General features: G+C 43.3%; 2 protein-coding genes across 27 annotated transcripts in view; one reads left to right on the top strand and one right to left on the bottom strand.

The window, feature by feature from the left end:
- The window catches only part of LOC125721112 (pantothenate kinase 3-like), a 341,923-nt gene that overhangs the window by 239,981 nt on the left and 87,958 nt on the right, over positions 1–13,984 (top strand). For 6 of the 17 annotated variants that reach the window (XM_048997072.1, XM_048997073.1, XM_048997071.1 and 3 more), the window contains 3 exons: positions 204–329; positions 570–704; positions 785–1,103. The exons of 8 other annotated variants lie outside the window; for them this stretch is intronic. In XM_048997072.1, the coding sequence (XP_048853029.1) occupies positions 204–329; positions 570–620 (177 nt within the window). In that variant the 3' untranslated portion in view covers positions 621–704; positions 785–1,103. Of the gene's footprint in view, positions 1–203; positions 330–569; positions 705–784; positions 1,104–13,984 lie in introns of those variants that run through there. 3 more of the 17 variants (XM_048997067.1, XM_048997061.1, XM_048997079.1) reach the window with 2 other exon arrangements.
- LOC125721116 (pantothenate kinase 3-like) overlaps positions 1–13,984 on the bottom strand; it is a 355,646-nt gene that overhangs the window by 287,214 nt on the left and 54,448 nt on the right. The window lies entirely within an intron of this gene.

Here is a 13,984-nt window from a genome sequence, read left to right as displayed (position 1 = left end):
TTTCTTACAGTTTTTATGTCTAACAAGCATCAGAATGCAGTTACTCTCTAGTGTCTCCCATGATATAAAACCCAAATTCCAATAGTAGTAAAAGCCTTTCCTTCATGCTGTTCAGTAACCACCGGGGCAACAAGTATATTTTTGTTTTAAACGGGGGTATTTGTTTAAAACTGCTTGCTTACTGCTTTCTTTATTCTTTGAAGAATATAGAGAGAGTGGTGTTTGTGGGCAACTTCCTGAGGGGTAACATGCTGTCCATGAAGCTCCTGGCCTACTCAATGGAGTACTGGTCTGCTGGACAAATGAAAGCGCTGTTTCTTCAGCATGAGGTATGAGTCATTTTAACCTCAAGCCTCCCTTGACGTCTTGAATGTTAATGAATGTTAATGGCTGCTAGCTTATGAACTTTTCCTATAAGCTGCTAAAGAATCAGCCATTTTGTTGATGCGATTTTTATTTCCGTTATTTATTATTTTTTTTCTCATAAAACAGTTATTTATTTGCTATGAGCACCACAAAATGAATGTATACTGTTTATAATGTGCATAATGGTTTTTATTTTTTTACAGGGCTACTTTGGCGCTGTCGGGTCACTTCTGGAACTATTAAAATCCTCCTGAGCCCAGAAGTTTAAATAACCAGGGTCACATGAAATTCAACCGCCCTCCTGTACCTCTGTAACTACATCTTTGCCATGTGATCAGGTAGTGTACTCTATGGTCTAATTCAGATACTATGCATTCTGTTTTCATTTTTGTCTTCTAACTAAGCTTTTCTTTTGTAGGATCACACATGCACATATCACAGAGCTTAATTTCCAGGTACAAGCTCTGAAACCTCAAACTCACCTGAAATATCGCAAGACTCTCCCTCGTCGGCGGTGAGAGGAGCTTCGCTACTGATCGTTTACGTTACCTGGTGATGCAGCTCGCTGGACGAGCCTTCTAACCCAGGTTACTATGCGATACTTGTTATTAGTGAATCCCATTTAAGTCTCACATTAACAGACTCACGGGGATTCACAATCGAGTTTGGAGGAGCTGATGGAGAAGAAGAGAAACAGATCCAAAAAGTTTGTTTTATAATAAAAACCTTTAAAAATATTTCTGAGAGTGTGTTGTACCACTTATTCCTGAATAAACTAAGCTTATTTCCTGAAGGAAGATTAGAGCTAGTTCAGGGGGGTATTCTATGAAAGTAGCTAAAGAAGGTCAGACTCCACTGAAAAAGTGAGACTCAAACTAGCCCCATCTCCCAATTAAGCCTGAAGTCATTCCATTAACGCAGAACGAGACTTTTCTAATCAAGGCTACTTCAGACAGACTTGCATAGTCTCACTTAGTGCACGTACCCGAGATATTTAGGTGGTAGATAAAATGACGCAGAACAAGAGCAAACCGAGAGCAGCTTTTTTTTCGCAGCAGAACGAATACTTCTGAAGGAGCTATATGAAAAATACAAAAATATTATAACAAAAAAAGGCAATACTGTAGCTATCAATAAAGCCAGAGTGATGGCTTGGCAGAATATTGCAGACAGACTAAATGCGTAAGTCATGTACATGTTACCAGTATGTGTGACTAGTGATTCGGTGATACAGTGATTAACACTTGCCTCGCAACAAGAAGGTTCCTAGTTTGAACCTCCTGGCCAACAGACTCCTCTCTCTTTTGGTTTTATATGTTCGTTTTACTTTATTGTGTAATTCTTTATTCTTTGATCTCCATAAAGTACTTTAAATTGCATTGAAATTGTACAAATAACTATCTCATCTTTCCATGTTACTAATAAATTCAAATTTTATTTGTCACATACGTAGTCATACACAGTACGATATGCAGTGAAATGCTTAGATAACTGCTCCTGACCTAAAAATAAAAGACTATGAATAGGAATAGGAAATAAATATGAAAATTAAAATAAAAGGTAAATTTAACTAGGAAAGAATAAAATTGGTGGTGTGATTAAGAGACCGTATTGCCTGCGGGAAGAAGCTCCTCCTCAGTCTCTCTGTGTTGGCCTTCAGGGAGCGGAATTGCTTTCCTGACCTCAACAGAGAGAACAGTCCATTTTTGGGATGGCTGAAGTCCTTCACGATCTTCCTGGCCTTGGTCCAGCACCGCCTGCTGTAGACTGAGTGCAGGTCAGGGAGCTCGATGCGGATGGTGCGCTCAGCTGATCGCACAACCCTCTGTAGAGCTCGTCTGTCCTGCATGGTGCTGTTCCCGAACCAGGTTGAGATGTTTCCTGTCAGGATACTCTCTATGGTGCAGGAGTAAAAGTTCCTGAGCACCTTGGAGGGCAGTCAGAAGTCTCTCAATCGTCTGAGGTGGTAGAGACGCTGTTGGGCCTTTTTCACCACGGTGTTGATGTGACAGGACCATGAGAGGTCCTGCGTGATGTGAACACCGAGGTATTTGAAGCTGTCCACTCTCTCCACTGGGCTCTCGTTGATGACGGGGGTCTGGTAGTTCCTCTCCTGCTTAGTGCTGCAGTCCACTATCAACTCCTTTGTCTTACTGACGTTTAGAAGGAGGTTGTTCCTCTGGCACCAGTTCTCCAGATTCCTAATCTCCTTCAGGTAGGCCGTCTCATTGTTATCAGGGCTCAGGCCCACCACGACGGTGTCGTCAGCAAACTTAATTATGGTGGTGGAGCTGGTAGTGATCACACAGTCATATGTGTACAAAGAGTACAGCGGGGGGCTCAGAACACACCCCTGGGGGGCTCCAGTGCTGAGAGTGATGGAGGCTGTTCGTAATAAACTTAAAATAATAAAATAATATTAATAATAAAAATAATAAAAAAAATAAAACAATAAAAAATAAACTGCTCGTAATAAACTTAGATTGTTGATCTATGTGACTTGGCAGTGGTCTAGTAAATACAATTTAAGCCTATGTGTAATCCCCATAACTACAAAGACTTTAGGTTGTTAATTACAGCTCTACTGACTTAGATGTGTGTGTGAGCTCCACTGACCCACTTGTCTAACCCTTGACTTGCATATCCATCCTTCACTATTATATCTCAACAGAAGCACTCTCAGTGGAGAGCGAAGAACCTGGCAGCAAGTAAAACAAAATATAAAAATATCTTACGAAGAAATATCAGTTTGATAACAATAGTTTACAAAATTCATAAATGTAACTGTAGCCACGAAGAAAAAGAGCCAGGCCACTGCTACTGGTGGGGGGCCTCCACTTGAGGGCCTCACACCAGCAGAGCAGCTGGCACTGAGCGTCAATCGAGGACGGCCTCAGGTGGAAAGAATAGAAGGGGGGATATTGTCAGAGATCATCCTCCCAGGTGCCCAGGAGAAATATGTAGAAGGTACTGTCCACTTCTTTCTCTCTAGGTGTTGTAGGAATTATTAGCTCAGGTAAATTTTAATATCTCCACCAATATGTTTTGAAATTAATTAACTTTTAATTAATTATTATTTAATGCTGATTATTAACCAATTGTTATGCCGAATGGTCGGCTCCTCCAAACTCAATTGCGAATCCCCGCTATCTGTTAATGTGAGACTTAAATGGGATTCATTAATAACCAGTATCGCTTAATAACCTGGGTTAGTAGGCTCGTCCAGCGAGCTGCGTCACCAGGTAATCCTCTTCCTCATGGGACGGAGACCTTCTTTGTTGGAGTTCTTGCTCGAGGTTCTCAATGTGATGTTGGGCCTGGACTGCATCTCCCTGTGTCTCTGCCAGAGGTTGTTGGGTGTCTCTCTCCTGCTGTTGGAGTGCTTGCACCCTTTGCTGGAGACAGGACGTTTCCTCTTCATTTGTCTTCAGCCTGGCTAGAAGTTTGTGTGCGAGGGAGCCGAGTACTTTGGTTAGCCTTTTACTCCCGCATTTCTGAGTGGGTGGCATGGCCATTAGTTCAGCGATGTCGTCCTCAATTTGGTCAGCTGCTTTGGACCGTATGAGATCGGCATGACTGGGCAGGAAGTCGGAAGTCACAACATCAGGCCAGGTACCCAAATCTTCCCACTTGTTGAGGGGGCTTTCCATGTGGATCATTGTGACTCGGTCAACTGCAGGGTGGCCGCAGAAATCTGTTACACTCAGGCTGGGTGTTGCCTATGTGGGTGGCCTGACACCTAAATCTAGGTGAACAAATAAAACCAACAAAATAAAATAAAGTAGAACTGGGGCCTGTCAATGGGTAACGGGAAGGGTGTAGTGAACCATGGGAATAGTTACCCACGACAAAATAAACAAACAAAAATTGTTCCCTGGGAAAAGTTGTTGCAGGTTAGAACAGTGTGAGTTACTCTAGGGCTTGAGAGATGCCCTAGTCAGGGATAAAGGATAAAACCTTATCCTGGAAATTGTTGGTCTGTGACTACTGACAGTGTCAGAAGATGACAGGAGAAGTTGGGAATAGAAAGTGGAAAACAAGAGCTTCAAAAGCAATGGGACTGCATTCAAACTTAGCTTGCTGTTGCAGATCAGATTACCCCTGGGTTGGGCTCTGTTGAACAACTCCGCTTTGACCAGAAGGGGGACCAGAAGCAGGTTCTGCTTTACTTGTCCCTATCCGAATTGTTGTGGTGTTAAGCTAGTGATGCAGGTGGAGAGGTTTGAACGCTGTCAGGTGTCCCTCCTGAACAGGGCACATCCCACTAGCTCAATCCCAGCCAAGCAGGCCTGAGTCCGGCTCCCACTCCCCCGATCCCCAGCAATGTCAACTTGGAAGGGAGTGTTCTGTACGCACAACTGAGACAACCCAGGTGGGGCTCAGCTTATCGGCTGCACTACCTGAGACCTGACTTGACCAAGGCTGGCAAAATAGGCTTCAGGTATCACCCACCCTAGTGAGAGTCCAAGCTAGGGCCGTTCTCAGAACTCACCCTAGACGAGGTCCTGCTCAAAAGTTGTAATGACCGCCTGAGGTACCTGTCAGCCTTGCCCTTAATGAGTCAGTGGGTGCAGCCGGGCTGGCACGCTTTTGGGCGTCCAATTGTTGAGAGACAAACTGTATGATCGTAAGCAGTAACAGCAGAGCCACAGACAAGCTCAACCAACAGAGATTTGATTTGATTGATTTGATTCAAACCCTTTATTGCTGTTGCAATATACCATGTCACTAGTCACAAGTACCAGCGAAAAACAGGCCATCGCCCGACCTTACATATACAACATCACAGTAGGGGGTAGACCGGCCGGGAGACAGGGGAGGAGAGAAGAGAAGAAAAGAAACAGAGTAAGGGGACGGAGAGGGAGAGAAGTGCGACCGCCTCCGCTGAGAGCCAAAGGAAAAAGGAAAAGGAAAAGCCAAAGAGAGCGAATGGTAAGCACCTAGCACAGGAAGAGCTCAACTGATCACACCCAAACGACTCTTCGATGTGATTGTGTATGTTGACTGTTGTTAATAATGGTTGAACTTCTATGCAAGTACCCTTGTTGGGGGAGAGGGAGTGAATAAAAGCATAAAGTGAAATAAAACCTAAAATAAATCAAAAAGGTAAAACAGAAATCAAACCCAATGAGTTGTGTTTCTTATTCAATTGAAAACATCAATTAGTTATGCAGCAATAACCTAATTAGATGTTAATGTGTTGTAATCATGTTGATTAAAAAGTTGATTAAGGCTTTCAGGCAAGAACCTGTGTGTCCGATTATGCGTGTTGGTATTACCGCAGATGACCACCAGAGACCCAACTCAGATGTTATTAACCTACTATGGCTGACCACTAGAGGTGCAATTTCAATGGAATGGCACTGCTATGGCTTGCCACTAGAAGCTCAATCTCAAAATTGAGTGGTAGTTCTAGGCCTGACCACTAGAGGCGCAATTTCGAAATGGAGTGGTAGTTCTATGACTGACCACTAGAGGCTCAATGGGGCGTTGCTCCCTTTGTGGGGGGTCCCAGGCAAGTGAGCCTAAGGGGTAGGGTCACTGGTGACCCAAAAAAAAAATTGGCGTCAGGCAGGCCATCAGGGCTCTGACCTCTAAGTGGTTAGAGTGGCGTTCGCAGACTGCACTCGTAACCAAAGAGATAGCTAGGCGATTGCCGACGATCGATGAGTGCCACACACGTTTAATGCATGCACATGCCGCTTGCGGCCTTCTGCGCCTTGCGCAGTTTAACCCCTTAAAACAATTACTGGAGCGAGGCAGCGCTCGCGTTACGGCGACGGATCTAAATAGTGAGTGCACTATATCTCGTCGCAAATGGTGCTGAAACCACGGCGGGTCTCAAGAACCCGTGTAGGTAACGATCGGTAGCGAAGCTCCCCTCACGGTGATGAGAGAGAGTCTCGCGATATTTCAGGCGAGTTTAGAGGTTTCAGAGCGTAGTAGCCAGATCGCACAGAGGCAGGGACTATTGTGAGCACTCAATGACGGAGGCTGAAGTTGTGTAAAAAGACATGCATTCATTCCTACAACTAACATAAGACAGACATTACACCTAACAAACAATAAACATGAAATAACGGAAAAGACACAAACGATGTAATCATGAAAATGCAGTGACCAGATTTAAAATGATTAACCTGAAAAGGGAAAAACTGTTCTGCAAAGCAAGCAGTTTGTAGGAATATAAACCTAAAGGAATATAGCAGGTGAATAGGACAGTTTAGGTTGTTAGAAAGGAAAGGAAGTTGGTTTACTTGGATGCAGGAAAGAGGGAGGTCTTTGCAGTTGGTTGCAGTGGCTGATGAGCTGATGGGTGATGGCTCTCAGGGAGGCGCGGTGTTTGCAGCGGTTGTTGGAGTGGAGTCCCTCCGGTTCTTTCTTCTGGTGAAGCTTGGGCTGAGTTGCAGTTCTTTGGGTCTTCACCGACGGGCTTCAAGAACGCTGCTTGTTTCTCCTTTTTCTTCCCTTTTTCTTCGCTCTTTGTTCTGAGGTGCCAGGTTTTATAGCATAAGGTTCGTGATTAGGAGTGACCAGGAATTCGAGTCCTGGACCAATGGCTGACCATCCATTTGGCGGGCTTTCAGAAGGGGGTCGGTATCAGTCCTTTTGGGATTTATGACCAGACTGACTTCTCTGGTAATGGTGATTTTCATTAGGCTGGTGTAACTTTTGATATGTCCACTTTTGTGGTAACCATTGACCAGATTTGGAAACTGGAGTGATTTTCCTTCGGTTTGATACCAAACATGCCGTACCAGCCTAGCGGTTCACACCAAATACCATCTGTGATGATTAATTAATGATTACTTATATTATGCTATTATGTTATGTTCTATTACTCACACCAGTATGTGGTATATATGGTATACAGTATAGGTTACACCTCAACAGATGTATACCCTTTTATACAGACATTATATGACATTCTCTTGTCATCAGCACATCTTACCCTTGGATAGGCATGGTGAAATACAAAGATCAGATAAGGGTTGCCGAGGAATGTGGCAAAGCAAAAAAAAGGGGGGGGGGGGGGAAGGTTTGTCAGACAAAGGAAACGAATCTTCAAAAGTAAGGGCACACTAAGGTCCCTGGTTAGACTATTCAATTTCCAAGATTATTCTGGTATAACATATATGCAGTGGTAGCTATACCTATTTATTTATCCAAATTTATACAAGTGTTTAAGTGTGAGGGGTAAAATAATTGATACTCTGTGAACATGGTTATAAGGGTGGCACACAAAACTGAGACTGTCTAAGGACACACACACAAACATGATTTGCATATTGAGACATAAGCATCATACTACACAGGGTATACAAAACCAAACTTAACAGAAACTTTCTGTGGGGTGCTGGGTGAGTGGTATGTAAGGCAGGATGTCGGGGGATGGGGTTGTGTGCCAAGTCGAGGGGCCCCTGTCCCTGGGGATCCACTCTGCTATCTGTAGGTCATTAAAACTTTGAGCAATAAAAGTTGGAGTGCTGGCCTCCCTGATTATCTATGTGTGTGGGGTCACAAACCCCCCTTTGGGGCCTAGGTCGATGTGTGCCTTCTCGTACCAGGGTAGGCCTTGTCTCAGGCCACCTGGAATTTAAGCTTTGTGATATGTGCATGTGTGATCCTACAGTGTCCATCCCTTAATACTGATGTCTGATAACTGTTGGTATGCCTGTCTCTGCAGTGAGAGGGGATGTAATATTTCTCGCTGATCCCACAGTCACATCAGTGCATATCACTCTTGACCCATATTTAAGTATGTAATGTTCTTTTAATTAAAGGATATAGTACCATGCAATTTTCTGTTTCTTCAACAAATTTAGGGTTCCTCATTTTGCAGTTTGATGGCATCTAGGTACATCTAGTACATCTAGGGCTACTGATGAAGAAACGGTGTCAGCAGACACGGACATGCCAGAGGTACGACCACATATGAAATGCTTTGCATGCGTTTGCAGTCTGAAGAATGAAATTTTTATTAACAATATACTTTACTGCAGGATTTAATCAGACCACGGTCCCTTTCAGCAAGGAGCGAATTGAGTAACTACTTATTACTAACAAAATGCTAAACTTCTTTGTGACCCATTATCTTTTGTTACAGGATATACGTGCTATTTCTAAAAGGAGGCCGCTCCTATTTTATCTGTTGAAAGGGAAAAGCTAGACATAGAATACAAAAGACTTCTGATAAAGAAAACAAAGTTGCAGATCAATAATCTAGAGAAGGATGTAAGTACATACTAAAGGCGCAAAGTTATATGGTTTGAGTTTGATTTTCTGTTCTCTCCCTCCCTCCACAGCTTCAAACAATGTCTAATTGAATCAAATATCTTCTGAATAAAGAATCTCAATTCTCAGCTTATGTGGGGTTTGTTTAAATCAGGAAGGTGGGGGCATGACCTTTACCAATGGCTATGTGAAGTAGGTTTCTCTATAAAGGTTCCTCACACTCCTTCCATGTATTCCCTCTTCAGGAGCAGGAATGTCCTCCCACTGCTCCTCTGCCATCAGCGTGGACAGTCTCTCTTGGCGTAAATTTGCGATGTTGTGTAGGACTGCACAGGCAACCACAATGTTACATGCACAGTCTGGCCTTACTCTGAGGCCTTTCCTGCATCTAAATCTACAGGGAGAAATATGTCAGCCTGAAAAGTTGGTCTACAAGAAATGTGGTGTATATGAATTTAGCTGGCCAAAGGATTCGTGTCCTTGTTCTATTGTGGGCATTGTTAAATGCCTTCTCTGCCTCAGTTTGAGGTTATGGGTAAGGGGTTAAAAGGTACGGCAGGCAGGCATAACTCCTATCCCCAAGCAGGACTCCATTAAACTTCCCTGTAGAAGAAGGAAATGCTGTGTATGACATTCCTACCCTTCAAAATACCCCCCACCCCCAACATGAAAGCAATGTGTACAAAAAAAGTTTAAAAACTATTTGTTTGGATTGTAAGATGACTACATCTCTCATTAGTTTCCATGAAATGTACATGTTCAGTGAACGTGGTTGATATATTCTCTTGCCTTCTGCAAACTTGTGTGCCAGTGAGGATGCTTTAAAGATCCTGGAGTCATGGACAGAGCCTGGCCATTTTGCCTCAGCATTAGAAATGAGGCAATTCCCATCAGAGATCATCTAAACACAGAGAGTGGATTCAGTTATACAGCACACTTTGCCTGTCAGAGCATTCATTGTTCTGTATAAAATGTTAAATCCTATTCAGTGCTAAATCCCTTCACCTGATATTGTATAGAGTTTCTCCAAACCTACATACCTGAATACTTAGGCTATGGACAGATTTTCCGTTCACGTAGTCTGCCTCCATTGGGCATCGCACCCGAGCACTTCTTGGACAGCGCTTCTGGCGGCCTACCATGCTGCAGGACATCCATGGTTACGTCACAGCCTGCCTGGTGTGTGCATGTAATAATAATCCCTCCCGTGCTCCAGCAAGCCTATTGCAAACTCTTGCTGTTCCCTGGTCTTATATATCCTAGGATTTTGTGACAGGCCTTCTCACAATAGTGGAGAGCTACTCTAAGTAGTCCCATAGTGGCACCCAGGGAGCTGGGGATTAAGGGTCTTGCTCAAGGAGCCGCAGACGTGCTGAGGCTGGGTTCGAACCTGTGACCTTCTGATTACAAGGACTCAGGCTTAGCCCACTGAGCCACACGCTGCCTCATTCCACATGCTGCCCCAATAGTGGAGTGGTTTCCTTTCTTGGATGTAATACGGCCATAATTATCTGCCTGTATCCTCTGCGGGGATGTCCCCATTTCAGTGTTGTGTTGGTTATCAACCTCCCTTATTTCCAACAGTGGAGTAAGAGGTCCTGGTCCCGTCTGTCCACCGCTTTCTTCGTCATTGTCAACGGACCTGGAATGTGGCCAGGTCTTTCCTGCTATGTGTCCCTAAACGCATGGAGAAATACTCCAACTGCCGGCCTCCCACTCTCCATGTGGGACAGAAGGTGTGGTTGGATACTAGTAACCTTCCTCTATGGGTTCCTCTATGAGTTCCCATCATCGAGGTGATAAGTCCCTTGGCAGTTCGTCTTTGTCTTCTGGTGACCGTGTGGCGAGTCCATCCTACATTCCATGTTTCCATACTGAAACCCCATGTAGTCAGTCCCCTGGGTTCTCCTGCGTTGCCTCCTCCTCCTCCCAGGTTGGTCGACGGACATGAGGTGCATCTGCAAAGCCACCGGCATTGTGGATGACCCCACACACCCATCCCACACCCTCTTCTCTCTCCTTCCATCTGGTAAAAGGTTCCGTAGCACACAAACCTTCGCTGCCAGGATGGCAAAGAATTTTTTCCCTCAGGCCATTAGACTGAATCAGAAGTGAATCATGAACTGTTTTTCATGCCATTTATTATATACTACATACTCGGTCCTGCGGCTAGTATTGTTTGCACTTTATTTACTATTTATTGCTGTCTTGCTGCTAAAATACAGTATGTGTCATAATACACTATCTGCAACAATGCTATTTTTTCAAATATCCAAACCAGCAGTTACTACCGTCGACTGCACTATATTTTGTTTTCTCCTGTAAATTACACTTCTCTAGTCTAATTTTCGTACTTTCACTTTCATTATGTGTAATTTTTATTTTTCAAAAATAGAACTTTTAAAGAATGTTATATAATTTATTTTGCTTTATTTTATATGAATAAAACTTAGACTGTTTCACATTTCTGTTTCACATTTGAAGACTCAAAGCACTCAGCACTTTTTTATAGTAGTGCATGCATTAAAACCTTGTTTTCAGGATATCAGTGTTGCTTTTCATAACAGAAGAATACATATTGTGATTCTCTCAACAGGCTAGGAAAAGAAGCAGAAAACCAGAAAAGTCTTCTCCTAAAACAATAGGTGTTGCTATCGTCCATTATTCAAAACCCTCTGAAGAAAATGCAGACGGAACTCGTGAGCACATTGACCAGACAATATTCTGAAGGTGAAAATGATGCAGACAGACCTGCTCTCACAGGCACACACCATTCTGGATATTTGCATGAGGAGTTTAGTTCACCTCATTCACTTACTGTCCATGGGCATCTAGTGAACTCTGACATACAAATTGGAAGAACTTCTAATGCCAGTTAAGATGACCTGGGCTCCAATCTTCCATGGAATTCCAGGGTGCTAAAAGGTAGTAAATCACATAAGCAAAAATTAAGGCCATTAAAAAGTATTAAAAGGTATTACGAGGTATTAAATTTTAGATTTTTTTAAACTAGGAATTGTCCATTTGTGTTTTAAAGGTTATCTGCTAAATTTCTCGCAAAATATTTTAAATGTCCTTCATTCGTAGATGGTCTCTGTGATGCTGACGTCATATTTGGTGATGGAGCGACGCCTTAAACAGTTTGCACACTGAACTACATCTTGGATGCTTACACTCAGAAAAGCGGGGTGCCTTCGACTTGGGCTTAGGTCTGTCTGCAGCTGACATGATGTGGAGCGAGATCTGCAGGCGGCTGCAGGGGTGGAGTATAAACACGAGGCTGAAGTTGGCTCCTTATTCGCAGCTCCTTATCCGGATTTTCCGGTCCATCTTAAATGCTTCACAGCCCAATACAATGATGCGATTCTGCCTGTAGGGGGACCATTTTAGTACCTTAAACCTCTCTGTGCCAGGCTAATATCAATTTCGCGGTACAGGTCAGGTACCTCATTATATAGAAAAGGTGACATTGTCCTGGCCCAGACTTATTTAATGTTCTAAAAATCAGATGGAAACAAGGCATGTCATACTATAGTGCACAAAGGTGTGAATGAGAAGCCAGGGGCCGGTTGCACAAAACACTTTCAGTAAAGATGTTCCTAAAACTCCGAGTTAAGGTCTCTTTAAAATAAAGTCGGTTGCACAAAACACCCTTAAGTCTCCTCCTTAAGGTTTCCTTATAATTTTCTAAGTATTTAAGTTTTTCTCCTTGTCTTGCTCTTATACTTAAGGAATCCCTTAATGGTTGCACAAAAGTCCTTAGCAACCATACTAAGGGAAAAAAATAAGGTACCTCTAACCGTACCTTAACTGCAACATGGCCAAAGTTATGAGAACAAATAAAAATGAACGCATCCCCAAAAGAGTGACCGGGAGAACCCCTTAGATACGCTTAATGATGAGCAATTGACTTTGCTTTATAAATTTGTCCGACCGTCTGCAGTTGGATCAATCCCCCCAATCTGAAGCTGTGCTCCCCCGGCTGCGTTGCAGTTAATGTTTGCTTTGCGGGTTTATGCTATGGGCTCCTTCCAGGCTGTAATAAGGGATGTATTTCCTGTCCACAAGTCAACAGTGTGCTGCGTCATTCAAGTCCGCTACCATCGCTGCCTCATTCGAAAAAGAGGGTTTGGAGGTGGACCTCCACCTTGAAAATCACATTTTGTATAGAATTAATTCTGATAATCAATTATTTATTTTCTAGCACATTAGGTTGCGGTCTATACGTGAGTGTCATAGAACGTTAAGCCTGTTTCACGTTCAGCCGAGCTCACTAACTAACCATGGCGTATAACGTTACCCACCCTTACAGTCTACATTATATCTATACCTTAAATACTTTAATGTGTAATAACAACTTGTTTAAAGAAAATGAGCAACTTATGTACAGAGATCCATTTCACTGTCAGCAACACAGACTAATGTTAACAGTTCCCTCAAGTCATGTTAGTCATTTAACCTATCTGAAGTTGTAAGTGAAGGTCAACTGGTAAGAGTTATCCTGCCAGCTTTGTCACAATCTCTCCTGTAATTAGTGATCTCTTCTTTGGCCAGAAGAGATAACTTGTATTTTTTTGGACCTCTTGGATGGACCTTTTCACTATCCATCCATTTTCCAAACCGCTTATCCTACTGGGTCGCGGGGGGTCCAGAGCCTATCCCGGAAGCAATGGGCACGAGGCAGGGAACAACGCAGGATGGGGGGCCAGCCCATCGCAGGGCACACTCACACATCATTCACTCACACATGCACACCTATGGGCAATTTAGCAACTCCAGTTAGCCTCAGCATGTTTTTGAACTGTGGGGGGAAACCGGAGTACCTGGAGGAACATACGGGGACATGGGGCAAACTCCGCACACGTGACCCAGGCGGAGACTCGAACCCGGGTCCCAGGGGTGTGAGGCAACAGTGCCAACCACTGCACCACCATAACGCCCCACCCACCTTTTCAATAGACTTTTTGAATTAATTTTCATTGCAATTTCCTCCCACATTTGTTGTTTTATGTTTTTTGTGGATCAAATGTACTTTTCAGTATGTTCTTTGTTTTATTGTATTCCTCAAAAAGTATAATATTTTCTTCCTCTGACCAATTTGGTTTTCTTGTCTTCTTTTCCCCAATTTTTTTTTTACTTTGTGAGGCAATAACAGGTGTCACAAGCAGTTGCAAGTGCAAGCATGTCTCCATGGAAATGGGACAATTTTATTGCTGTAAAACGTCTTTCAATGTTGTAAATCCCTTAATGATTTTCCTTAACTAAGGAAACCTTTTGAGGGGTTCTCTGGAACACCCTTAAATAAATCCCTTAGCTAAGGAGATATTAAACCATAAGCGTCATACTTAAGGGGGAAACTTAAGGTGTTTTGTGCAACCGGCCC

The sequence above is a fragment of the Brienomyrus brachyistius genome, unplaced genomic scaffold (assembly GCF_023856365.1).
Source record: "Brienomyrus brachyistius isolate T26 unplaced genomic scaffold, BBRACH_0.4 scaffold32, whole genome shotgun sequence".
NCBI lineage: Eukaryota > Metazoa > Chordata > Actinopteri > Osteoglossiformes > Mormyridae > Brienomyrus > Brienomyrus brachyistius.
The sequence above is the reverse complement of the archived record's forward strand: the minus strand, read 5'-3'. Positions and strand labels throughout refer to the sequence as shown.